General features: G+C 46.7%; 4 protein-coding genes across 57 annotated transcripts in view; all 4 read right to left on the minus strand.

The window, feature by feature from the left end:
* Positions 1–25: 25 nt before the first annotated feature.
* LOC110965230 (cysteine-rich protein 2-binding protein) lies at positions 26–7808 on the minus strand. Of its 50 annotated transcripts, none has more exons than XM_051946056.1 (10): positions 7709–7808; positions 7389–7468; positions 6879–7348; positions 6656–6777; positions 6099–6271; positions 5600–6028; positions 3355–3938; positions 2899–3032; positions 2433–2799; positions 26–465 (listed from the first exon to the last, which is right to left on the minus strand). In XM_051946056.1, the coding sequence occupies exons 3-10, from the start codon at positions 6897–6899 to the stop codon at positions 292–294; spliced, it is 2004 nt and encodes a 667-aa protein (XP_051802016.1). In that variant the 5' UTR covers positions 6900–7348; positions 7389–7468; positions 7709–7808; the 3' UTR covers positions 26–291. The 50 variants fall into 50 exon arrangements, with proteins under 50 accessions (XP_051802016.1, XP_051802030.1, XP_051802029.1 ...); XM_051946070.1 differs by having other exon boundaries at positions 6879–7268; positions 7409–7488; XM_051946069.1 differs by having other exon boundaries at positions 6879–7268; positions 7409–7468; positions 7689–7786.
* Positions 7809–7981: 173 nt separating this feature from the next.
* LOC127533339 (cysteine-rich protein 2-binding protein-like) lies at positions 7982–8527 on the minus strand. The gene is made up of 2 exons (XM_051946082.1): positions 8229–8527; positions 7982–8068 (listed from the first exon to the last, which is right to left on the minus strand). The coding sequence occupies exons 1-2, from the start codon at positions 8525–8527 to the stop codon at positions 8065–8067; spliced, it is 303 nt and encodes a 100-aa protein (XP_051802042.1). The 3' UTR covers positions 7982–8064.
* LOC110965231 (protein PET117 homolog, mitochondrial) lies at positions 8417–11735 on the minus strand. Of its 2 annotated transcripts, none has more exons than XM_022214175.2 (3): positions 11545–11735; positions 8735–8889; positions 8417–8555 (listed from the first exon to the last, which is right to left on the minus strand). In XM_022214175.2, exons 1-2 carry the CDS (start codon positions 11638–11640, stop codon positions 8740–8742), a joined length of 246 nt encoding a protein of 81 aa, XP_022069867.1. In that variant the 5' UTR covers positions 11641–11735; the 3' UTR covers positions 8417–8555; positions 8735–8739. The 2 variants fall into 2 exon arrangements, with proteins under 2 accessions (XP_022069867.1, XP_051802043.1); XM_051946083.1 differs by having other exon boundaries at positions 8453–8600; positions 11545–11734.
* Positions 11736–12297: 562 nt separating this feature from the next.
* LOC110965247 (CSC1-like protein 2) overlaps positions 12298–26051 on the minus strand; it is a 34565-nt gene continuing 20811 nt past the window's right edge. For 3 of the 4 annotated variants that reach the window (XM_022214206.2, XM_051946025.1, XM_051946026.1), the window contains 18 exons: positions 25819–25961; positions 25359–25410; positions 24523–24631; positions 24344–24414; positions 24180–24260; positions 23796–23919; positions 23558–23691; positions 23225–23362; positions 22991–23144; positions 22800–22906; positions 22506–22592; positions 22344–22409; positions 21765–21927; positions 21579–21684; positions 20052–20219; positions 19678–19793; positions 19516–19599; positions 12298–17386 (listed from right to left, as the gene is read on the minus strand). In XM_022214206.2, the coding sequence (XP_022069898.1) occupies positions 17192–17386; positions 19516–19599; positions 19678–19793; positions 20052–20219; positions 21579–21684; positions 21765–21927; positions 22344–22409; positions 22506–22592; positions 22800–22906; positions 22991–23144; positions 23225–23362; positions 23558–23691; positions 23796–23919; positions 24180–24260; positions 24344–24414; positions 24523–24631; positions 25359–25410; positions 25819–25961 (2098 nt within the window). In that variant the 3' untranslated portion in view covers positions 12298–17191. The remainder of the gene's footprint in view (positions 17387–19515; positions 19600–19677; positions 19794–20051; positions 20220–21578; positions 21685–21764; positions 21928–22343; positions 22410–22505; positions 22593–22799; positions 22907–22990; positions 23145–23224; positions 23363–23557; positions 23692–23795; positions 23920–24179; positions 24261–24343; positions 24415–24522; positions 24632–25358; positions 25411–25818; positions 25962–26051) is intronic. The other variant, XM_022214208.2, reaches the window with a different exon arrangement.

Below are 26051 nucleotides of genomic sequence, written 5' to 3' on the forward strand. Positions count from 1 at the left end.
CGTCCAATCAGACAGGAAACATGAACCTGTTTGAGGAGTCACTTTATTCCAGAACATTCAGTTAAAAAGTCAACTAGCAGCTTCTCCTGCTTCCTGCAGCGCCTCCTGCTGGAGACTCATGAACCTCACACCTGCAGAAATAAAAACCTAAAAACAGATGATTGAAGGGGAACTTTTTGACTGGACGACAGAAACATTTACAGACTGGAACACAGCCGAGTCTTTCTGGAAACGCTTTTCATTTGTTTGTTCCTGAAACAGTCACATGGTCAGGGGGTGGAGCTACAGCTGTCAGCGCCTCAGTCGCAGGAAGAAGGCGTGGCGGCACTCGGTGCTGTCCACCGGATAATATTTATCGTAGAAGTCCAGGATGTACTCCTCAGCCTTGAAGCCAAACTTCTGGTAGAGCAGCATGGCGGGATTACTGGCCGACACATGGAGCGTCACGTCTTTCCCCATGCAGGTCTGGAGACACACGAAACGACATCACAACGTCACGAAATGACATCACAACACAACATCACAACGTTACAACACAACATCACAACACGACATCACAACGTTACAACACAACATCACAACGTTACAACACAACATCACAACACGACATCACAACGTTACAACACAACATCACAACACGACATCACAACGTCACGATACGACATCACAACATCACAACGTTACAACACAACATCACAACACGACATCACAACACGACATCACAACGTTACAACACAACATCACAACACGACATCACAACGTCACGAAATGACATCACAACGTTACAACACAACATCACAACACAACATCACAACGTCACGAAATGACATCACAACACGACATCACAACGTTACAACACAACATCACAACACGACATCACAACGTCACGAAATGACATCACAACACAACATCACGTTACAACATCACAACACGACATCACAACGTCACGAAATGACATCACAACACGACATCACAACGTCACGATACGACATCACAACATCACAACGTTACAACACAACATCACAACACGACATCACAACGTCACGAAATGACATCACAACGTTACAACACAACATCACAACACAACATCACAACGTCACGAAATGACATCACAACACGACATCACAACGTTACAACACAACATCACAACACGACATCACAACGTCACGAAATGACATCACAACACAACATCACGTTACAACATCACAACACGACATCACAACGTTACAACACAACATCACAACACGACATCACAACGTCACGATACGACATCACAACATCACAACGTTACAACACAACATCACAACACGACATCACAACACGACATCACAACGTTACAACACAACATCACAACACGACATCACAACGTCACGAAATGACATCACAACGTTACAACACAACATCACAACACAACATCACAACGTCACGAAATGACATCACAACACGACATCACAACGTTACAACACAACATCACAACACGACATCACAACGTCACGAAATGACATCACAACACAACATCACGTTACAACATCACAACACGACATCACAACGTCACGAAATGACATCACAACGTCACGAAATGACATCACAACACGACATCACGAAATGACATCACAACGTCACGAAATGACATCACAACACGACATCACGAAATGACATCACAACGTCACGAAATGACATCACAACACAACATCACAACGTTACAACACAACATCACAACACGACATCACAACACAACATCACAACGTTACAACACAACATCACAACACGACATCACAACGTCACGATACGACATCACAACACGACATCACAACGTCACGATACGACATCACAACACGACATCACAACGTCACAACACACACATGATGTCACATCATGACATCAGCACTGAACAGCATCTGAGTGGTCAAAGCCGGTTCTGCAGATGAAACGTTCCAACATGTGTGGACTGAGAAGAACACTGACTGTTTTACATTTCTACATGAAATCTGAGATGGATGTCTGACATGTTTTCTCCAAAGAAAATCAGACAAAAACTGTCATGGTTGGTTCAAAATCACGTTTCAGTGAATAAATCACCAAAAACTATCAGTTTGCTCTAATTAGATTCAGTAACCATAAAGTTCTTCTATTCGTTCTGCTAATTCCAGCTGAGAACATCAGTCACCAGACAGAAACTACAGTTTAGTGATGGAACATCCAAAACTGGAACCGTGTTTGGTCCAACTTCAACCCATCAGGTTCTACTGATGGCAGAGCCTCCACAGAGACTGGATTTTAGGAGAAATATGGATCCATCCACATAAATGACTTCTCAGCTAAAATGTTATTTTGAAGCTAAAGACATAAAAATGTTAAACTCTGAAAACATGAAATTCACATAAATGACTTGGAGTGAACTGATCAGAACACGTGGAGGAACCGTGTCTCACCTGGATCAGGTGGTAGATCATGAAGGTTCCGATGCCGGCCCGCCTCCACTCGGGATGGACCAGCAGAAAGGAGATGTAGGCCTCGTTGTACTTGATGTCTGGAACCATGAAGCCAAAGCCGACCACCACCTTCCTGTAGAGCGCCACCACGCTGAAGTCGGGGTACTGCAGGCACTCCGACAGGTCCACGCCGGGCCAGAAGCTGTCGTGACACATGGCGTTGACGGAGGGGATGTGATTGGGCCGCACGTAGCAGTAATCAATGGGGGCGTCGGCCTCAGGGAGCCAATCAGGATCCTTCCTGTGAGGAAACGCTCGGATCTCTGCCAGCAGCCGCAACTTCACCGGACGACTTTCATAATCCCTCCTGAAGAACAGAGGAGCACATGGAGTACTGTGTCCCTGTAGATGGAGTACTGTGTCCCTGTAGATGGAGTACTGTGTCCCTGTAGATGGAGTACTGTACCTGATGTAGGGCTTCAGGATCCGGGACGTATACGGACTCTTGATGCTTTGGTCCAAACTGCCCTCGGCTCCCATCAGTCGGTGCCAGAAGGACACGGAGTTCTTCTGGACGTTTCTTCTGCTGGACGGGCTGATCTGGACAAACATTGAACAGGTTCTGTTTAGGTTCTGGTAGAGAAATTTCAACCAGAGCACTGAGGATCATCAAATGTTTGGTTCCTGAAGTGTCAGAACATCCGCTCTGGTTGGAGGTCATGAACCTCCTCAGAAGTCTTCATCATGGTGCCCCATCATGAGTTAAACTCATCCAGGTCCTGGAGGTCCAGCCGGACTCTGGAAGACGTTTCAAGAAACATCTTCCAAAGTCCGGCTGGTTTCTCCTGGAGCTCCTACGACGTTCTGTGGACGCTGTGGGAACGTTGCTGTAGAGAACGTTGCAGAAAGCAGCTGTACGTACCTGGAAGCGGTCGAGGATGCGCAGCTCCTGGCTGTTGGTGCAGTACTTCCCTTTGACTCCGCCTCCCAGCAGAGCCCCCGCCTCCTGGGCTCCGTAGATCCCTCCCACCAGGCTGAGGGTGGCGCTGACGGCTCGGTCCACATCCAGCAGGGGGAGCCCTCTCTGCCGCTTCGCCTGCCGCACCAGCAGCTTCCTGTGGAGGCGTTTGGCCTGCGGCGTGACGGCTAGCGCTAGTGGGCAGGCGTCCAGCCGGCGCAGTAGCATCCTCTCCTCATACAGGCTGAGGGCGGTGTAGCGAGGACTCTGGGCGCCGCCGCCGTCGACTTTGTCAGGATGACCGATCCTCCTCCGCTCGCCGGCTCCACCACACCCCCCGGTGGACAGAGGGGGACCGTTGCTTCGTCCCACCGCGTCCTCCAAGTCATCCTCGCGCTCGCGGCCCTCGTCGTCCTCGCTCTCGGCTTCACGTTTGATGTGAGGCGGTGCTGGGCGGAGCTTCTTACGGGCGGCGAGGCTGGAGCTGGGAGGAGGAAGGTACTCCATCCCAGGGTCGATCATCCCCTCCGTCTCCATCTCCTCATCATCTGGAAGGAAACAAACAATTGTAACAATTCTGTCATCGATGAACCATTGATCAGTTCAGATCAATGACTGATCGGTTTACAGAGAACACGAAAACTACAGATAGTACAGCTACTACAGGCGCTACACACACCAGTACAGGCGCTACACACACCAGTACAGGCGCTACACACACCAGTACAGGCGCTACACACACCAGCACAGGCGCTACACACACCAGCACAGGCGCTACACACACCAGCACAGGCGCTACACACACCAGCACAGGCGCTACACACACCAGCACAGGCGCTACACACACCAGCACAGGCGCTACACACACTAGTACAGGCGCTACACACACTAGTACAGGCGCTACAAACACTACTACAGGCGCTACAAACACTAGTACAGGCGCTACACACACTAGTACAGGCGCTACAAACACTAGTACAGGCGCTACACACACTAGTACAGGCGCTACACACACTAGTACAGGCGCTACACACACTAGTACAGGCGCTACACACACTAGTACAGGCGCTACACACACTAGTACAGGCGCTACAAACACTAGTACAGGCGCTACAAACACTAGTACAGGCGCTACAAACACTAGTACAGGCGCTACAAACACTAGTACAGGCGCTACACACACTAGTACAGGCGCTACAAACACTAGTACAGGCGCTACACACACTAGTACAGGCGCTACAAACACTAGTACAGGCGCTACACACACTACTACAGGCGCTACACACACTACTACAGGCGCTACAAACACTAGTACAGGCGCTACACACACTAGTACAGGCGCTACACACACTAGTACAGGCGCTACACACACTAGTACAGGCGCTACACACACTAGTACAGGCGCTACACACACTACTACAGGCGCTACACACACTAGTACAGGCGCTACACACACTAGTACAGGCGCTACACACACTAGTACAGGCGCTACACACACTAGTACAGGCGCTACACACACTAGTACAGGCGCTACACACACTAGTACAGGCGCTACACACACTACTACAGGCGCTACAAACACTAGTACAGGCGCTACACACACTAGTACAGGCGCTACAAACACTAGTACAGGCGCTACAAACACTAGTACAGGCGCTACACACACTAGTACAGGCGCTACAAACACTAGTACAGGCGCTAAACACTAGTACAGGCGCTACACACACTAGTACAGGCGCTACACACACTACTACAGGCGCTACAAACACTAGTACAGGCGCTACAAACACTAGTACAGGCGCTACACACACTACTACAGGCGCTACAAACACTAGTACAGGCGCTACAAACACTAGTACAGGCGCTACACACACTAGTACAGGCGCTACACACACTACTACAGGCGCTACACACACTAGTACAGGCGCTACAAACACTAGTACAGGCGCTACACACACTAGTACAGGCGCTACAAACACTAGTACAGGCGCTACAAACACTAGTACAGGCGCTACACACACTACTACAGGCGCTACAAACACTAGTACAGGCGCTACAAACACTAGTACAGGCGCTACAAACACTAGTACAGGCGCTACAACTGAACTTCATTACATGCATCCATCTTCTGCCTCATTGGTTAATATATTGATTATCTGATTTCATGACTTGTTAACTGTAACTCGGTCTGTAACTGACGGCGTCTCACCGTGGAACAGGGCCTGGGGCGGCATGGCGTCGGGGATGAGGTCGGCCTCTGACAGCAGGCTGGGCGTGGCTGAGTGGGAGGCGGGGGTTCCGGGGGCGGAGAAGTCGGGGGAAGGAGAAGGGGAGGGGCTGGTGAGTGGAGTTCGGTCCGAGGAGCTGAGGGAGGAGAAGTCTATGACCTCGCCTTTCTCCAGGACCAGATCGGGGCGGCGCCCGGTGCTGCGACCTCCGGCCAGTTTGACGGGCGTGGAGGAGGCGCTGCGGTCCATGTAACCGCCCACCGCCTCCTTCTGAGCTCGCCGGATGTCTTTGGCCTCCTGGGTGCGAGAGCGCTTCTCCTTCAGCTGCATGGCGTTCTCCACGGGGTTCCTGGCGCCCCGTTTCCTCAGACCCTCCACGGTGATGATGGGGTCCACCGTGGGTTTGGAGGCTGCAGGAAACAGAAGGTTGAGGTCAGCAGACGCCCTTCACCTGGACGCTACCGTTCCAGTGCAGGTTACCTTTGGCCTTGGTGGAGGCTTTGTCCACCTCCGGTCGCAGCGTTGGAGGTCTGTTCTGGACCAGCTTCCACCAGCCGGGTTCACCGAACTCCTGAGCTCCTGAGCGGAAGAACGTGGGGCTGCCGACCGAGAGGCAGCCGGCCACCGTGCTCCACCACGTCGACGTCTTCTTCCTGCAACGCACCAGCAGAACCAGCAGTCACTAACAGAGCAGCAGGTAGCTGGAGATCCATCCAGCATGGAGAAACATCTACTGATGATGAGCAGAGTAGAGAGGAAACATGGAGATAGAAAAACATCTACAGGATGAGGAGATAAAACCACCACTAAGAGACAAAAAAACAACAAAAACGAGACAGAGAATGACAAAAATGAGACACAAAATGACAAAAAAATAAGATAGGACATCTACAGGATGAGGAGATGGTAGGAGGTTCAGGAGGTTCCAGAACTTCCAGCTGGTTTCTCCTGAAGCTCCTTCCATCACCAGGACCTGGATGAGTGAGAACCTCCACAGTTTGAGGAGACACTAGATCAGAGGTGAAACATCAGGTGACCTCGTTCCCAGCAGGAAGTTCCAGTGTCGGCCAATGAAAGCGCAGATATCCTCCTTCCACCTGAAGTATCCCTGCCGACCCGTCCCCTCCAGAGACAGGTTGTACATGGCCAACATCACCACCTGGAGAACACACACAGCTGCTGAAAGCTGACCAGTAGTGAGTGAGAGTGTGTGTGTGTGTGTGTGTGTGTGTGTGTGTGTGTGTGTGTGTGTGGTCCTACCTGCTGCCAGGTGAGCCTCATCCTCTCAAAGCTCTCCTTTCCGTCCTCAGAACAGTCACAGCAGGTGAATTTGAAGAAGTTGTCTCCCTTCAGGTAGCTGGGCTGCTCTCCATGGAGCTGAGCTGAGGACAGAGTCAGACTGTTCACACCCACACACCTCTAATGCTCACCTGTGGCCTCTAAGGCTCACCTGTGGCCTCTGACGCTCACCTGTGGCCTCTAAGGCTCACCTGTGGCCTCTAAGGCTCACCTGTGGCCTCTAAGGCTCACCTGTGGCCTCTGACGCTCACCTGTGGCCTCTAAGGCTCACCTGTGGCCTCTGACGCTCACCTGTGGCCTCTGACGCTCACCTGTGGCCTCTGACGCTCACCTGTGGCCTCTAAGGCTCACCTGTGGCCTCTGACGCTCACCTGTGGCCTCTAAGGCTCACCTGTGGCCTCTGACGCTCACCTGTGGCCTCTGACGCTCACCTGTGGCCTCTGAGGCTCACCTGTGGCCTCTGAGGCTCACCTGTGGCCTCTGAGGCTCACCTGTGGCCTCTGACGCTCACCTGTGGCCTCTGACGCTCACCTGTGGCCTCTGACGCTCACCTGTGGCCTCTGACGCTCACCTGTGGCCTCTGAGGCTCACCTGTGGCCTCTGACGCTCACCTGTGGCCTCTGAGGCTCACCTGTGGCCTCTGACGCTCACCTGTGGCCTCTAAGGCTCACCTGTGGCCTCTGACGCTCACCTGTGGCCTCTGACGCTCACCTGTGGCCTCTAAGGCTCACCTGTGGCCTCTGACGCTCACCTGTGGCCTCTAAGGCTCACCTGTGGCCTCTAAGGCTCACCTGTGGCCTCTAAGGCTCACCTGTGGCCTCTGACGCTCACCTGTGGCCTCTGAGGCTCACCTGTGGCCTCTGAGGCTCACCTGTGGCCTCTGACGCTCACCTGTGGCCTCTGAGGCTCACCTGTGGCCTCTGACGCTCACCTGTGGCCTCTGAGGCTCACCTGTGGCCTCTGACGCTCACCTGTGGCCTCTGACGCTCACCTGTGGCCTCTGACGCTCACCTGTGGCCTCTGACGCTCACCTGTGGCCTCTGACGCTCACCTGTGGCCTCTGAGGCTCACCTGTGGCCTCTGAGGCTCACCTGTGGCCTCTGACGCTCACCTGTGGCCTCTGACGCTCACCTGTGGCCTCTAAGGCTCACCTGTGGCCTCTAAGGCTCACCTGTGGCCTCTGACGCTCACCTGTGGCCTCTGACGCTCACCTGTGGCCTCTGACGCTCACCTGTGGCCTCTGACGCTCACCTGTGGCCTCTGACGCTCACCTGTGGCCTCTGACGCTCACCTGTGGCCTCTGACGCTCACCTGTGGCCTCTGACGCTCACCTGTGGCCTCTGACGCTCACCTGCAGGGATCCACTTGTGGCAGCGGTCGCAGTAGAAGGACATGTCCTCGCAGGCCCAGCCCCCGTCGGCGTCCTCTCCCAGGTCGCTGGTCAGTGAGTCCCCGCTGTGGTCATGTGACAGATCCACGGAGCCCTGGTCCTCCGACTCCACGATCAGCAGCGTCTCTCCCTCCACCTCCCCCTCCTCCAGGCCTTCTGATGCAGACGTGCAGGCCGCCTCGTCCTCCCCCACACCCAGCTGCTCGCTGCTGCTGTCCATCCCCCACGCTTCAGGTACAGGAGCACACCTGGACAGGTAGGACAGGTGAGTCAGGTCTGGGCCAGCAGCACACCTGAGAGATGGAGTAAGAGACCAAAGACTCAGCAGGGAGGTCGACTTTTCGGTGTAGCACGGACGCATCACCACGGTAACCGATGTTACGTTCAGAGCTGGCCGTCAGATGTGGGCAGGTGTTTTAGTGTCTACCTGTCTCAGGTGTCCTGTGGGTGGAGCTCTGCCTCCCTGCGTCTCCTCTCCTCCTCCAGCTGTCTGGTCAGGATCCTCTGCTCCTCCAGCAGCTTCAGGTTCTCCTTCTTCCTCTCCAGACGCTCCAGATCTCGAACCACACCTTCGTGGAGACGCTGAGCAGAGAGAACCAGAGAGATGTTACCTCTAGAACCTCTGGACCCTCCAGGTGTCCAGCTGGGTGTTCAACCCTAACCTCCAGGACTCAGAAACCATATTCCATGTTGGACTTCTACAGGTCTTATGAACCACAGTAAGAAGCTGACACCTTTGTTTCCTCCTCTGACCTCCAGAATAATGAGCTCACGTTAAACAGTTACTCCATCAAAACAAAACAAACTGAGAACAACTGCTTCTAAAACTGGGTTTCTTCAATGTTCTTTCACTTTCTAAAACACTTTTTCTCCTCATTAGACGGTCACAAATAACACAGAGTTCAGACTGTTTGATACACACAAACATTTAGTTTGTTCTCAGCTTTCAAACTAATCTCCAACTTTTAATAATCAGTCAAAGTTCTGGGATTTCAGCTACTTCAGCGTGAACATTTTCTAGTTTCTTTTCTCTCTGACAGTAAAATTGAAGGTATTTGGACTAAACAGGACATCTGAGGAAACTCTCATCCACATTTTTGTACATTTTAGGAACAAACATCTGATCGATTAAACCAGGAAACAGTCAACAGACGAACCAACACGTGAAGATAAAACATCTGATTACTTTTTAAGCAGGAACACCAAAACATTCAGTTTCTCGGATGTAACGTCACGGTTTCTCAGACTGAAGGTCAAACAAAGCTGTGACGTCTCATTACGTCACATTAAAAGCTGAAGACGTCTTACCGCGATCAAGCCAGCCCTCACTGCGAAACGCTTGGTCAAACTGGCCCTCACTGGGAAAAGCGGTGCGCGCATCTACTAAACAGTACATCAAGAGCGGTCTTTTTGAAGCTGTCGTCATTATTCAAGCGTATGACATCCGCTAAGAATCACTTCAGTCGGATGTGGAATTTCAGAATAAAAGCCCCCTGAAAAGTCATTTATTTAGATATATCATGTACATTAGGATTAATATTTCTCCCAAACTGTCCGTTATTATTCCACTGTTCCACTTCAGATTGACACTACTCTACCTCAAGAAGACACCGAGTGAAAATCAGGTCAATCTGATGTTGAATTTCAGAATAAAAGCCCCCTGAAAAGCCATATTTATTTAGATATATGTACATTAACATCCATATTTCTCCCAAACTACGAGTTATTATTCAACCGTTCCACTTCAGATTGATAGGATTCCACCTGTGGAAGACATCTATTAAAAATCTTGTCAGTCTCATTTGGTATTTCAGAATAAAAGCCATTTGAACTTTTGCATTTCACTATAATCTTATAAGGTCGTTTTCTCGGCTATTGTGAGCATTTTTTTTTTTCTTAGAATTAAAATGATTGTGAAAATATTTTCCATTTCTTCACAGTAACAGGCCAAATGGCTGAAAATCAGTCTTGGACAGTTATGTCATTTACAAATAAAGTTTGACTCTCTATAATTGTGTGCCATATTGTGTTTTTATTACGGTTATCTTTTTGTTCAAAGTATGACTTTATTTAGCTTATTTTGTAGTTTATGTTTTATTTTTTCAGTATTTTTAGAAGTAGCAGCACCACCCCTCTTTTTTGAGAATGAATACAAAATGTTAAATATGATATCTTTGTTAGGGTGAAATTATCTTGTAAAAGTAGTGTCAATCTGATGTGAAACTGTTGAATAATAACTGTCAGTTTGGAAGAAATATGAATGCTACTGTACATGATATATACATAAATATGCCATTTCAGGAGGCTTTTATTCCAAAATTCCACATCAGATTGACCTGATTTTGACATGGTGTCTTCTTGAGGTGGAGTACTATCAATCTGAAGTGGAACAGTTGAATAATAACTGGCAGTTTGGGAGAAATATGGATGTTAATGTATATGATATATATTAAAATATGCCATTTCAGGGGGCTTTTATTCTGAAATTCCACATCAGATTGACCTGATTTTCACTCTGTGTCTTCTTGAGGTAGAGTAGTGTCAATTTGAAGTGGAACAGTGGAATAATAACTGGCAGTTATTGGCAGTCCTAATGTACATGATATATCTAAATAAATATGGCTTTTCAGGGGGCTTTTATTCTGAAATTCCACATCCGACTGAAGTGATTCTTAGCGGATGTCATACGCTTGAATAATAACGACAGCTTCAAAAAGATCGCTCTTGACGTATTGTTTAGTAAATGCGCGCACCGCTTTTCCCAGTGAGGGTCAGTTTGACCAAGCGTTTCGCAGTGAGGGCTGGCTTGATCGCGGTAAGACGTCAGATGATTATTAATACAATTTGACTTGTTTGTATTTCCTGTATATTACAGCTTCACATATTTTTATCCTTGTATTTCTACTTATTTTAACATGTGATGAATAAAAATCTAATCTACTGAACTGTGTCCTGCTGCAGAGGTCATCTGAAGCTTTTACTTTGAAAAGGTCGCCCTGCTGCTAACTACCTGCTAGCTTGACAAAGTTAGCTTCTGTGTTTTAGTATTATTAATTTAAAAGCGCGGCTAAAGTTCGGCTCGGTACCGGGCGGTGAGCTGCAGTCTGTCCGTTAGACACAGTGAGGTTTGACTTTAGAAGATAAACTTGCCCGTTACCCGTCCGGTAACCGCTAGCTGTAGCTAACTGTTAGCCCGCTGCTAGATGCAGCAGACCGGTTCGGTCCGGACCGGGTTACCTGTCTGTCCCAGGACTGTTTGAGGTGGACGGCAGCCACGGTGCTCAGAGTCAGAACCACAGAAACTCCCAGAACCACTTTGGAGGCCGTAGACATCCCGGTGGTGTCAGATTCTCGTTAGCCCACTGCTAACTGGCTCTGCGCCGCCGCTTCTTCTTCTGCTGCAGGTTTACTGGCAGCAGCGACACAAGGCAGAGCGCCGCCTGCTGGAGATCCTCGGCTCTGGTTCCGTCCAGGTTCTGGTCGGGTCCCGCCCAGGCTGAGAGCATCACTCAGTCACAAACAGGACAATCCACGTTTTAATGTGACCTTCAGCTGCTCCTGCTCTGTGTTTAGTTGTTGTCATGGTCAGGAGAGGAGAAAACATCTTTATAAACCCACCAGAGAAAAAAACATTTTACTAGAGCTCCTATGGTCAGTTTAGTTGTTTTGATAAAGCCCAAAAGATAAACAACATACATTAAACAATTAGATAGATATCCATGGTTCTCCTGTTGGGTTCTCCAGGTTCCATTCACAGTCCAGGGGCATGCTGAGGTTAATTGTTGATTCTAAACTGTAGGTGTCAATGTGTAGCTCTGTGATAGACTGTTACCTGTCCAGGTGAACCTTCACCCTCAGTTAGCTGGACAGACTCCACCCCCTATGACTCTAATGTGGATTAAACAGTGTATAGATGATGACGGATGGATGAAGGTCATATTTAAAGTGCTGTATTGGTTCCTACAGGTCTAACTAACAACAGAACCAGGGAACAGATGAAAGCCAATTTTATTGATCAAGTAACATAAATAGGACGAATGTTTCACTGTACATACGGAACCAAAGTAAAAATAAATAGTGTCACAGCAATAAATTAAAAGCGTGGAGTGATGAGTCGCTGCGTCTCCGAAGACGACGTGCGCTTCGATGGCTATTTACACACATTTCACTTTGTACACGGTTTTCATTTCAGTTGTTTTCAACCAACGAGTCGCTTCACATTCTTCTTTTCACATTTCAACGATTTAAAAAACTAAGAAAGCAAAGAGCAGTGGCTGATTCTTCAGAGCCTTCATCACAGCTTTGAACCAACGTTGCTGGAATATCAAACAACCCCCACACAGACTCCCAGAACCCCCACACAGACTCCCAGAACCCCCATAGAACCATCGGATCACATCCCGCCCAGGGTGGTGGTCTGGTCCTTTCAGGTGCTCACTGGACTGGTGTTCTGGTCTGTTTGGGTCAGGTCTAATTATGGACCAAGTTTGAATCGGGCTCTAATGATGCCAGAACCAGAACCAGCAGCCCAACAAAGATCTGAAACTCACCAACTTCTTACTTTGGTTTCATTAATGTTTTGTCTTTTTCTTTTCACGACGGCTAAATGTTTCAGGAGCCACTGAACCGAACCTGGAGCCTCAGATCCAGATCCCTCCTTCATGTGCATACAATCAGTGCAGAGCGCTGCAGCAGCGCCCCCTGGAGGTGACGGGACACAACACAAGACACAAACGCTGCAGGTTCTCCAGCATGTAGCCGCCAAACTGGCGTCCTGCCTGGAGGCTACAGCTTTCATAGTCCAGCTCTGTGTCCGACACACACACACACACACACACACACACACACACACACACACACACACACACACACACACACACACACACACACACACACACACACACACACACACACACACACACACGAAAAAAAGCAACTGATGTAAACATTATTTTAGGGGAAAAAAAACACACCTGAGACTATTTCATCGCCCCCCCGCACCCCAACCTGTCGCTTCTTGATGATGTCACTGCCAGCCAGGTAAGTGCCTTTGCTCCTGTTGTCATGGCAACGCCGACACCTCGTCTTAAAGCCTCTACAATGGGAGTGTCATCGTTTCTACCCAATCATGTCAGGATGAACCGTCCACCAGGGGGCGGCGCTGAGTCACACCTGGTGTCACCAGATGAGCTTCAATGTTCTTCACCTCAGGTAGAGCAGCAGGAGGAACCATGACGACGACAGGTTCAACAACAGATCTAGACCCAGCTGACAGTAGACACCACGAGGATTGTTGGAAAGCAACGCCTGAACCTCCATCCAGAAAATAATCTGCATTAAAGCTGCAGCTGTTTAAACAAAAAAGTGTAGTCAGACCATTCTATCCAGCTGTTTAAACACGGAGTGGTCAGACCATTCTATCCAGCTGTTTAAACACGGAGTGGTCAGACCATTCTATCCAGCTGTTTAAACACGGAGTGGTCAGACCATTCTATCCAGCTGTTTAAACACGGAGTGGTCAGACCATTCTATCCAGCTCATAATGGTTCTGCTTTGGGGGAAATAAAAACCGCTGCCATGTTTGTGCTCCTTTAAATCCTATTCAACGTGATGGTGGAGCTAAACATTTACGTGTCTGCTTTACTGATGTTCCAAATCTTCAAAAGATTTGAGATGTTCCGTGTGAACGATGACGTTTCCTGAAGGGGTTTTAGAAACAATAAACTGGTGAACATCAGCAGAGAAGGAGAAAGCCGAGCAATGTCAGCTTAAATCTACATCTGATGAGTCAGACTAGTTTAAACTAAACCTGTGGTCAGAGAAAACTTCTGATTTCCTTGTTTTCTTTCACCTGGTGTCCAGTGCCTGGTTAGCCTAGCATAGCACAAACACTGGAAGGAATGGGGAAAACTGCTAGGTTAGCGTAGCTCCATCAAGAGAGAAAAAAATCACTTTCAAACGTTGCTTCAGACGATTCACACATTTGTGGAAATGGAAACTCGCTGCTGTAGCCTAGCTGGTGAACTACTGTTAGCCTGTAAGCTAACTGCTAACACACTAGTCATTTGTTCCTGGGATTGTTCGCCGTTTCACTCTGTGATGAGTTATTGAAGAGGGACAAAGCTCTCCAGTCTAGCAAGCCGACTGTCACTGAGCAAGTTATTCAGGTCACAAATGCTAATTTGTTAAACTAAGAGGCTCAGGAATTAGAGCTAGTTTTTTAGCTTGCCAACAAAATCAAGAACCAGAGGTCCTTCTCTTTAACAGGCTAATGAACTAAGGAGAGCTATTTCAACACTAAATAACTGAAGAACAACGCTCGCCAAGTACAACTATTACTATTTATATAATGCTAACATTTCAAAAACTAAAGCTAACATGTTAACAAGCTAACAAACTCAAGAATCATCATCATCATTTATTGTTAAGACTTAGTTTTCAAGCTGCTGAGAAAAATAACTGAAGCTAATTTCAAGCTAATCACATTTACAACTAAAGCTAGTTTTAAGCTAATGTCCTTTACAATGAAAACTAGTTAGCTAATAAGCTAAAAGAAAAACTTAAAATCAAACTAGTTAATTAAGAAGCAAATAAGCACATTAACGGGAGCTAGATTGTAAATTACTGATAAAACCAGGAACTAAAGCCAGTTTGTTAGCAAGCTAATAACCTCAGAAACTAAAGGTAGTTTTTAAATACAAATTCATGAACTAAAAAACTAAATTTAGCTCATTAACAAGCTAGAAACACTCAGTAACTGAGCTGGTTACTCCCTGCTGATGAAATCAAAAACTAATGCTAATTTATTTGCAAGCTACTAAAAACTAAAGCTACATTGTGAACGAGATGGTAAACTTAAAAATTGCCACTTAACTCAATTCTGACTTGAAACTGGTCAATGGTGCAAAAGTTAGCATAAACGTAAACTCTATATGAAAATAGATACCAACACATTAGGCTAACTCTATGCTAACAGGACTAAGAAGCTTGCCTACTTTAGATATAAAAGCAAACAACAAATCTTTATCTCTTTTGAAGGAGCTTGCTTAGCAGTTTTCCCTCGTTAACGAACAAGATAGCGTACACTGATAAGTCACAGCATTGTGACCGCTAAAAGATGATAACAGGTTGAGGTCTGTAGGTCCAACAATATATTAGCCTTTAGCTTGGTAGTCACAATGGACTGCTTTCTACTGCAGGAACTTGCTCTTCCTTTTAAAATGTCCAACAGGAACCTCTACCTCTGCAGACGTTCTCCATAGATGATAACATGACAAACTTCCAAAAGTTCTAATTCTGACGTACAACTGCAGTTACGTTCAATAACTACTACTTGTCTTTTTTTTGCATTTAGAGTTAACTTGATGGTCTGAGATATTGGATTCTACACCACAGCGGAAGCAGAACAGTTGAAAGGATCAATTAGACGGCTTGTTTCTGGAAATGTCATCTTTCATCGACAAAGATTCCTGCAGTGAAAGCATCGGTGTGACAGATCTGAAGCTAACTCTGTGCTAAGCTAGGCTAAACAAGCACTGTGCCAGAGGTGGAACTGGTAGAATGAAACCGCTGCAGCTGTAATGCAGTAAAAACAGACTCTGTTGATGTGAAAACATGATTGTGTGTGAAGGAAACATCTTGCAGCGTTAATTCTACAGTAGAGGGATGATCGGTTTGAGAAACGGCTGAACCTGTGAGCCAGGTGTTTTCGGTTACCTGGTGATGCTGTGAAACCCTTCATGATGCAGGTTGGCGTACAAAAAGCTACTAAACACACAGACAGGCTGACAGTGCACACTTCAATACACACAGGACAGAAAACATTTCCCTTGAGAGTCCCGACAGCTTCAGGCGTCGAGGGTAGAACATCCGGCCGAAAAGCGCTGCTCTTCTGCGTCTACCAAACTACTGCTGCTGCTGCTGCTGGAAGAGTCAGAGCGACTTCACAAAGTCCCCACAAATGGAAAGAGTTTTGATTGCTAAATGTACACAGACACAAACATCCCCATTCCCTTTGTCAGGTATTCACGATTTAAGGTAGTTCAGGTGAAATCAAAACCAGAAAGCATCCTCACGCTGAGTCCAGTGCTTTGAGGATCGTCCAGTGGAAGTGGAAAAGCTGCAAACGCTCCTCCAGAAGGTGGGACGATGTGCCGCCGAAATCAAGATGGAACTGTGGCGAGTTCATTGGCCAGCGATGAATGACATCATCCGAAGGCCGCGGCGACATCCAGACAGCACTTTTACAACATGCAGCGAAAGCTTGGCAGGTTAGAAAAACAAAACCTCCGTGAGATGTGTTGAACGAACCGGCAAGATCCACAGGATGAAGGAGGGAAGAGGGACTGCGGTGCGTCTGCGTAAGCGAGGCTTCTACCACTACAAGAACCGGCGGTTGGCGAGTCATTTAGTGCTCTGATACTGGAGGATGGCGGTGACGTTTGGAGGTGTCACCGGGCCCAGTAAAAGAACAGCGTCAGCTTCGGCTAGAATCCCTCAACGGGTCCAGTCCTGGCGACCCGCACTGCGATCAGCAGTCAAGACACGAGTGCGAACGAACGAAATCCAGCCCAGGCACAAATTTTTGAACCCCGCACCCACCCGACAAAAAACAACAAAAAAAACTTTTGGCTTTGTGGTTATTTACAGTGACATCCTGTGGAGACACTTTAAGGTCCCTCTGGTTTCCACAGGACTGGGTGTTGGCGACCCGGCGCCGGCGTCGAAGGTCAGGGTCAAGTCTTCAGGCTGGAAGGGGGTGGAGCTAATCACGGCAGTCTACCGTATGAGTGTTTGTGTGTGTAGTGATTCTCCAGTCAGCTCAACTGTTGTGTGGGTATGGCCCTCAACTAGCTCCGCCCCCTCCCTCTAGCTCCGCCCCCAGCTACTGGTGGACCTCGTTGGCGATCAGACTGTCCTCCCCTGACTGGAAATCCGCCTCGTTGATGCTATTCCCTCCGTTCAGCATCTCCTCGTCCTGGGATGAGCCTCGGTCCTCCTCACTGCTGCCGCCGCCCGGCTCATCTGAGTTTGGGTCCTGGAGCACCTGGGCGATGTACATCTGCTGCTGCTGCTGCTGCTGGAACACACAAAACACAGAAAAGTTAGCCAGCAGGGGGCAGCAACACAACTCCCAGCAGGCCACAAGAACAAAACCACCAGAGGGAGACTAAATCCAGACACTGTACGAGTTTTTTTTGGTACAGATTGAAATGAAACGTACCTGTAGAAAATGTCCCACACCTACCAATCAAATGTCAAGTCTTCATCAAACAGTTTCCGGTTTAAACATTTGTTCTGTCCGTTTGAGACGAACCTAATGTTCAGGTGTTTGTGTTACCCGTTGTTAAAACGAATGTGACTAAACTCCATCAAAATGTCACACTGTCAGAAAACGGCCTGAACTAAATTTGAGCCAAAAACTAACATTAAAAGAAGTGGATGACTCAAGCTAATTTGTTAGCAAACTGCGCTAAAGGATTAGACCTATTTTGTTAGCTTGCCAACAAATCCAGAATCAGAGCTCTACCTTTAAGCAACAAGCTAATAAACCAGGATCTAGAACTGGTCTGGTAGCAAGCTCAATACCTGAAGAAAAAAAAATCTTTGCTAACTCGCACTACTGCTGTTTATATCAAGCTAATAACTAAAAAAGTAAAGCTAGTGTTAGCAGGAAAATAAACTCAAAATAAATAAAAATGTGAGCTAGTTTGTTAGCTGCCAACAAAAATCAAGAACTAAAACTAGTTTCTTTGCAAGCTAATGGCATTAGCGACTAATACTGGTTTTCTAGCAAGCTAACTGACAATTTCATGAATAAACTCAAAAAACTAAAACCACATTTAACAAGCCAATAAACTCTAAGTGGAGCTAGTTTTCTGCTGACATTATCAAGATCTGAAGCCAATGAGTCTGTTAGGAAGTAAAACTGATGAAGTACAGCTAGCAAACTCCAGACCGACATCCTGTCAAAAGTTTTGAGACGGGTTCTAATTTATTTGAATGAGAAAGTGTCTCAAAACTTTTGACAGGGGGTGCACACTGCAAAACTCTCAATCCTACCAAGTCCGTTTGTCTTATTTTTAGTCAGAATGTCTCATCCCACTGGATTTAAGATAAATTCACTTAAGAGACGTTTCAGCAGATGGAGGGACGTGTTTTAAGACAACGCGTCTTAAATATCTTGTTAAGTCAAACAATTTGGAAATTATCTTGTTTTGAGTAGAATTTTACAAGAAAACTCAAAATAAGTTTAAACCTTCCATCATCCTGTGGGTCAAATTGACCCGTTTTAAAATTTGAAAATGTGGAAAATATATTTCCACAGTGAAACTTCTGATGTCCACATTTTCAACATTTTTAAGAAATTTTTGAACATTTTTTTGGTGGAAAAAAAGAAATGTTAAAAAAGTTTCTAAAGAACATTCACATAAAATCAACCAAAATCCAGATAAATTCTCTGGATTTTGGTTGATTTTTATGTGAATGTTCTTAAATAAAATATCAGAAGTTTTACTGATATATATGGAATCACTTTAGATATTTTTAGGATTTTTTGGAAGATTTTTACTCATTTTTTGAAAATATTTACAAGAATTTTCCTGCCAAATGTGGGGGATTTTTTTTAAATGAAACTTTTAAGGGAAACTTTTAATGAATTATCGGAATTTTCTTCATGAAGGTTTTGCAAATACTCAGAAATTTGAGGAATTTTTTTACTGAATTTTTGGGATTTTTTCAGAAAAGGAAACAATATTTTTGGTGCCGTAAATGAAAACAACAGGAGGGTTAAAACATCATAAACTAGGAGGTAACATGAAAGCGAAAATCTATTTTTGAGTGAAAACCTGCTTTTTTTAAGCATATCTGGCTTATTTTAACACCTGAGTTTGACAATCCTGGTAAAATATAAGTTAAAATAAGTTTTCCAGCTAATTTTAAGATCTCAATATTCTAAATATCACATCTTATTTCCAGAAATCTTACCAAGACATTTTTCTCCTGTTCTATTGGCAGATTTTTTTTAACTTATTTTAAGGTAAAAGTTCCTTGAAATAATTTTTTTTTCTTGTTTTGAGAAGAGCATTTTTTCAGTGTAGAGTTAGCTCACCGGGTGAAACAACTCCAGCTGGGTTCTTTGTGAGTGAATAACTTTAAACTGTAAAGACTGTTGACGAACTGACGAGGTTGTTCCGTTTGATAACTCACCTGAGACTTGGTGGTGGGGGAGGACGAGGGGCGAGCCGGACGTCCGTTCTCCACAGCGTCCACGTCGTTCTCCTTGGTGTCGATCTGCAGCAGAAACACAGAGTTAGACGGTGGATTTAATGACGCCTCATCGCTGCTGCAGAAACCTCCATGAACCCGTACCTTGTAGTTGTGAGCGCTGAGATACTTGAAGTGTCCGAAGCAGACGTGCGACAGACAGACCACGATGGTGACGATCAGCACCACCAGAGTGAACATGGAGGTCGGCGTCTCGAAGCCTGACAGCACATCAGCAGTTAGCGTAGTTAGCATCACACAAATACACACTGGACTCATCATCTGACTGGAGATTCTGGGTTTGTCTGGTCTTCACTGACGAGATATCGACTGGTGAATATTCTGGCCTTCTCTCGCCTGATTTTGTTTTAAAACCATTTCAGATGACCTGTGTGCTTTAGATCTGATCTGGACTTGATAACGGAAATAAACGCTTCAGGAGGTGTTTCAGCGGCCGTCCAGTAGGGGGCAGGGCTCACCTGTGCGTACGGTGGAGAAGAAGAGCAGCCAGAAGAGACAGAGGATGGGTGCCGCCACCACCTGGGTGACGGCACCGGAGTGGATTTTCTTGTCTAGTTTGGAGGGCAGGTAGGCGTAGTACATGTTGTACCTGTCCACCAGGTGTTTCAGCAGCATGTACATCAGACCTGCAGGGGACAGGTAAGGTCAATACGCCTGTTTGAGGAGAGCTAACCAGAGATTCAACCTGGTTCTGTCTCGACTGTCTTAGACCTGAGCTTTAAACTCATGACCTGAACATACCTGAGCTGGACTGAGACTCTCTCTGGACTGACCTGCTTCTGTCAGGACTGTCTTTACATCTGTAACTTTAACCTCGGCTTTTCACCGCCAAAACTCTCAATCCTACCAAGTCCGTTTGTCTTATTTTTAGTCAGAATGTCTCGTCCCACTGGATTTAAGATGAATTCACTTAAGAGACGTTTCAGCAGATGGAGGGACGTGTTTTAAGACAACGCGTCTTAAATATCTTGTTAAGTCAAACAATCTGGAAATTATCTTGTTTTGAGTAGAATTTTACAAGAAAACTCAAAATAAGTTTAAACCTTCCATCATCCTGTGGGTCAAATTGACCCGTTTTAAAGTTTGAAAATGTGGAAAATATATTTCCACAGTGAAACTTCTGATGTCCACATTTTCAACATTTTTAAGAAATTTTTGAACATTTTTTTGGTGGAAAAAAAGAAATGTTAAAAAAGTTTCTAAAGAACATTCACATAAAATCAACCAAAATCCAGATAAATTCTCTGGATTTTGGTTGATTTTTATGTGAATGTTCTTAAATAAAATATCAGAAGTTTTACTGATATATATGGAATCACTTTAGATATTTTTAGGATTTTTTGGAAGATTTTTACTCATTTTTTGAAAATATTTACAAGAATTTTCCTGCCAAATTTGGGGGATTTTTTTTTAAATGAAACTTTTAAGGGAAACTTTTAATGAATTATCGGAATTTTCTTCATGAAGGTTTTGCAAATACTCAGAAATTTGAGGAATTTTTTTACTGAATTTTTGGGATTTTTTCAGAAAAGGAAACAATATTTTTGGTGCCGTAAATGAAGACAACAGGAGGGTTAAAACATCATAAACTAGGAGGTAACATGAAAGCGAAAATCTATTTTTGAGTGAAAACCTGCTTTTTTTAAGCATATCTGGCTTATTTTAACACCTGAGTTTGACAATCCTGGTAAAATATAAGTTAAAATAAGTTTTCCAGCTAATTTTAAGATCTCAATATTCTAAATATCACATCTTATTTCCAGAAATCTTACCAAGACATTTTTCTCCTGTTCTATTGGCAGATTTTTTCACTTATTCCAAGGTAAAAGTTCCTTGAAATAAGTTTTTTTTTCTTGTTTTGAGAAGAGCGTTTTTTGCAGTGTTGTCCAGAGACCGTCTTCAGACTGACTTGGACTTGTCTGAGTGGACTTAATGTGGACCAGGTTCGCAGTAACACCTGAGGCAGTACAGCGGCAGAGACTGACCAAAGGGGACGATGATGGGGCAGGTGATGCTGTAGGCCATCACCACGGTGAAGACGTTCATCATCCAGGCGTAAGCTGCTCCAAACTGAAACTCGTAGGCCTGATGCTGCACAGACAAACACAGTGTTAGAGTCGGAGCAGCGCCCCCTGTCGGCTGAAATGTTGCTGCACCGTGTCCATCCTCACCCTCTTGACGTTGCGGCGGTCGGCGGCGGACCGAGCCAGGCACAGCCGGATCATGTACATGAGCAGGCCGGGGATCCTCAGCAGGTCCATGGCGTTTCCGATGAACGCCGAGGCGATGACGTAGTTGACGAAGAACGCTCCGTTATCCGGCAAAAAGACGCACCTGAGAGAAACACGTATTACTACCCACTGATCAATCAAACTTTATTGATCATTTATCAATGCCCAATTTACAAAAGCAAAAGGGATGCACATTTTAAAGTTTCCTTAACCGTTACTCAGCAGCGTTATTGATAAACAATCAACTAATCCTTCACAGCTGACAGTTTTCCATGTACAATTGAGATCATTTAAACTTTCCTTCTCGGTGGCCAGCTGAACCCCACGATGCCCCCAGGAGGAACAACCAGGTACTACAGTTGCATTATCTGCTTAATATATTTAGCAGCAATCATTAACATCCCTGAAGGCTACAGATACTTTAATCGCTCTTAATGATGGAAGGATCGTCAATGCTAAATTGAGCTCTGCACCTTAACCTCCATGATGATGAACAGCGATGAATAAAAGACAACTTACTCAAACCTGACTTTAGCATCAGCCAGGAACTTCTTATCAAACAGCCAGCGGAAGAAAACATCCAGACTGGAAACAACAGACCAAAACATTAGCAATGCTAGCAATGTTAGCAACATTAGCAACATGGAGGCAGAAAGTCAGTGAGGCTCAGTGACTGTTTACCTGCTGAGTCCAAGAGACGGCAGCAGCAGAACCATGAAGATCAGGAAGGTGTAGCACTTGTGCATCGTCGTCCTGTTCTCTCCAGACCTGCACACACAGGGGCAAATCAGCAGGGGCAAATCAGGGAAAAGAGGGGGCAAAACAGTGGCAACTTTAGCATTCAGACAGGTGCAATAAAAGGAGCCGCAGCAGAGGCAAGGAAGAGTCGGGGTAAAGCAGCACCACAACAGAAACAAAACACAGGCAAATCAGGGTAAAAAAGGAAAAACCGAAGAGGGCAGGAGGCCTCGGTACCTGGTCCAGTGAGCCTCGAAGAAGGCAGAATAGTAGACGATGGTGGGCAGCAGAGCAGAGAAAGCCCAGAGCAGCAGAGTGGGGAAGAACTGAGTGACGATGGGATTCTGTCCACAAACAAACAAGCAGAGAGTCAGAGAAGGACAGAAGACCCGCTCAGCGTCCCCCAACGGCATGCTGGTGGTTCTTACGTTAAGATACTCCACGGGCTTGGTGACGTTGAACTTGTCCATGGTGGAGATGATGATGGCCGGCGTGGTGAGGAAGAAGAGCAGGATGAAGAGGATGCAGTTGATCACGAAGCAGCGGATCCACCAGGAGATCCCGCCCAGCGACAGGTGCTCCCTGCAGGAACAACAGGACACAACATCAGCTGGAACCCAAGGTTCAGAGACAGATTCAGGTGGCAGAGCCTGTGGACGTACCAGCGGACGTTCTGCGGGTCGGGAGCGTACGAAACACTCCAGTTGTGGACGTGGAGAACGTCACTGAACTGAGAGGAACGAGGCTCCTGACGACAGCGACAACCCTGGACCTGGCAGGCGTTAAAGTCCTTCAGAATACTGTGGAGAGAGGGGCGGGGCCAATCACGTGAGGGGGTGGGGGTAAAACAATGATTGGATGGAGGCATGGAGAGTAAATTTAATGAAAGAAAACTAATGAGACAGAAAATGTTCAGAGACAACTCCTGAACCACAAGAAATAAAGTCATGGTAGGGGCGGAGTCATGGTGGAGTAGTGTTAGGGGTGTGGCTTACATCGCAGTCATGGCCTCGTTCTGGAAGGTGACGAAGGCCATGCCCAGAGGTTTGGTGTGGACCTTCTCCTTCTCCTTGCGGTACTCCTCCTTCAGCTTGGCCTCCCTCTTGGTGTAGTAGCTAACCGCCTCCTCCTGCGGGACAAACACAGAGCTTAGCGTGCTATCACTTAGCATGCTCCTTGGTACATTTGTTCAGCAGCCTGGAGTGAAACTGTTAACGTTAGCATTAGCATCACCTCCTCACAGCCGGTGATGGCACAGCAGCACAGGTGTCCGCAGGGTTTGGGGTTGATCATGGTGGGAACGTGTTCCTTCGCCATCAGGTCAGTGAAGAACTTCTTGCTGCGCTCCGTCTTCTTCCTGCAGACACACAGACATTGGTATTATCAGGACGTACAGACAGCGCCCCCTGCTGTATGGAGGCTGCATACACGCAATACTGTCAGAGCTGGAAGAGGTTTCTTCAAAACTTCCAGAACCTGCCTGAGAAGTCCAGCTGGTGTCTAGGGAAGCTAACTGGACTTCTCTGGTAGGTTCTGGAACCTACCAGAGAAGTCCAGTTGGTGTCTAGGGAAGCTCCTACGACTACTGAATCAGAAGTTGTAGGGCCTCTGCCTCACCTCTCGGCGTTCAGCGCCATCAGTTTGGCCACGTTGTAGCAGATGCGAGCCTCTAGCACCGTGCAGTTCTCGTACGCCTGCCTGGAAGACGACACACAGGTGAAGCTCTGAAACCTTCAGGCCAAACAGATGTTTAATCACAAGGAACAAGAGCAGGAACTTACTCAAAGTGCTGCTTGATCTGACTCTCCTCAGCGTATTTAGAGATGCCATTAATGAATAAAGTGCGTTTCACCTGCGAGACACAAACCAGGGATTAATACGCAGCTTAAGTCATCCAAAACTGGTTGCTTCTGTAGTTTGTGGCTGAAAACCAGATCAGAGTTCTGGTTCCAGTTCTTACCAAGTCGTCCTCCTTGTAGTGCATCTTGGATGTGTGTCTCCTCATGCTGTAGACGGTCAGGAGCAGGTACATGAAGGCAAATGAAGTGTGGAGCCACAGCAAGTTTGTCCTGGAAACGAAAAATGTATTTTACTTCCCGCTAAAGTTCTGAAAATCTTAAACATTTACCGATGAGATCAAAGCTGCAGCTCCTAAATCTGCAGGGCTAATGGTAGTATGCTAGGCTAAAGGATTCCCTGTGTTACTAGTCTGTGTGTGCTATGCTAGTATGCTGGGCTAATGGTTTCCCTGTGTTATTAGTCTGTGTGCTATGCTAGCATGCTAGGCTAATGTTTCCCTTGTGTTTTTAGACTGTGTGCTATACTAGGCTAACAGTTTCCCTGTGTTATTAGACTGTGTGCTATACTAGGCTAACAGTTTCCCTGTGTTATTAGACTGTGTGCTATGCTAGGCTAATGGTTTCTCTGAGACTTTACTTTGCGTTATGTTAAGCTAACCGTTTCCCTACAACTTTAGTGTGTACTATGCTATACTAATGGTTTCATTGTGTTTTGAAACTGTGCTATGTTAGGCTAACGGTCCCCTGTGGTTTCAGTGTGTGCTATGTTAGGCTAACGGTCCCCTGTGATTTTAGTGTGTGCTGTGCTAGGCTAACAGTTTCCCTGCAGTTTCAGTCTGTGTGCTATGCTAGGCTAATGGTTTTTCTGTGGTTTTAGTCTGTGTGCTATGCTAAGCTAATGGTTCACCTGTCACTTTAGTGTGTGCTATGCTAGGTTAATGGTTTCCCTGTGCTTTCAGCGTGTGTGAGATGCTAGGCTAACTGTCTGCTGACTCACCCAGACTTGAGGTTGGCTATCGTAGTGCGTCCGAAGCTGTAAGCATTGTTTTCTAGAAGAAATAAGAAGCGAGTCAGAAACCAAATAAAGCAGCAGCTGAGCTTAAACTGAACTCAACAACAAAACTACAGCAGCAACGACAAACAACTCCACTGTCTGTGTGTGGGTGTGTGTCTGTTGTTGTTTTGTGTGTTGTTGTTGTTTTGTGTTTAGTGTGATAGGTCCAGTCCAGGTGCGCTACCACTCTGCTACCATCTGACATCACACATAGGTCTACAGGTGAGCAGAGCGCCTACAGCTCTGCCCCCTTTACCTTCTTTGGACGGAGGTCCTGGCGCCCCCTGGATGAGGAACGCATCTTTACTGATAATTCTGACTAGAACCAACCAAACACAGGCGAGAATGCGGTGAGAGAGTAGCCAAGAGCCATCGGAACCCCCCGCCAGAATCTGGTTCTTACCCAGCAGGTCTCCAGAGAAGTTCACCGGCAGAACGATGCCGACGGACAGAACCCCGACCACGACCAGCAGCCCGATGATGTGGCGCTGGAAGGACAGGTAGTGGACGGCGTCTTCACCACACTTCTCCCTGATCTCCTCGTCCCTGCAGAAAGAGTAAACAATAATAATACACAGACCTACGGTGAGTTCAGTGTGTAGGACAGATCAGTTTTATTGTGTTTCTGAGGTCCAT

Source organism: Acanthochromis polyacanthus, chromosome 3 (assembly GCF_021347895.1).
Source record: "Acanthochromis polyacanthus isolate Apoly-LR-REF ecotype Palm Island chromosome 3, KAUST_Apoly_ChrSc, whole genome shotgun sequence".
Lineage (NCBI taxonomy): Eukaryota > Metazoa > Chordata > Actinopteri > Pomacentridae > Acanthochromis > Acanthochromis polyacanthus.

Excerpts from the sequence above, each read along its gene's own strand:
- LOC127533339 (XM_051946082.1), bottom strand. The coding sequence starts at position 8,527 with ATGGACAGCAGCAGCGAGCAGCTGGGTGTGGGGGAGGACGAGGCGGCC.
- LOC110965231 (XM_022214175.2), bottom strand. The coding sequence starts at position 11,640 with ATGTCTACGGCCTCCAAAGTGGTTCTGGGAGTTTCTGTGGTTCTGACT. Across the intron at positions 8,890-11,544 it reads AACAGTCCTGGGACAGACAG|CGTCTCCACGAAGGTGTGGT; the intron begins GTAACCCGGTCC and ends CTCTCTGCTCAG.
- LOC110965230 (XM_051946056.1), bottom strand. The coding sequence starts at position 6,899 with ATGAGGCTCACCTGGCAGCAG. Across the intron at positions 6,272-6,655 it reads AACTTCCTGCTGGGAACGAG|GAAGAAGACGTCGACGTGGT; the intron begins GTCACCTGATGT and ends GGTGCGTTGCAG. Across the intron at positions 2,800-2,898 it reads ATCCTGAAGCCCTACATCAG|GAGGGATTATGAAAGTCGTC; the intron begins GTACAGTACTCC and ends TCTGTTCTTCAG.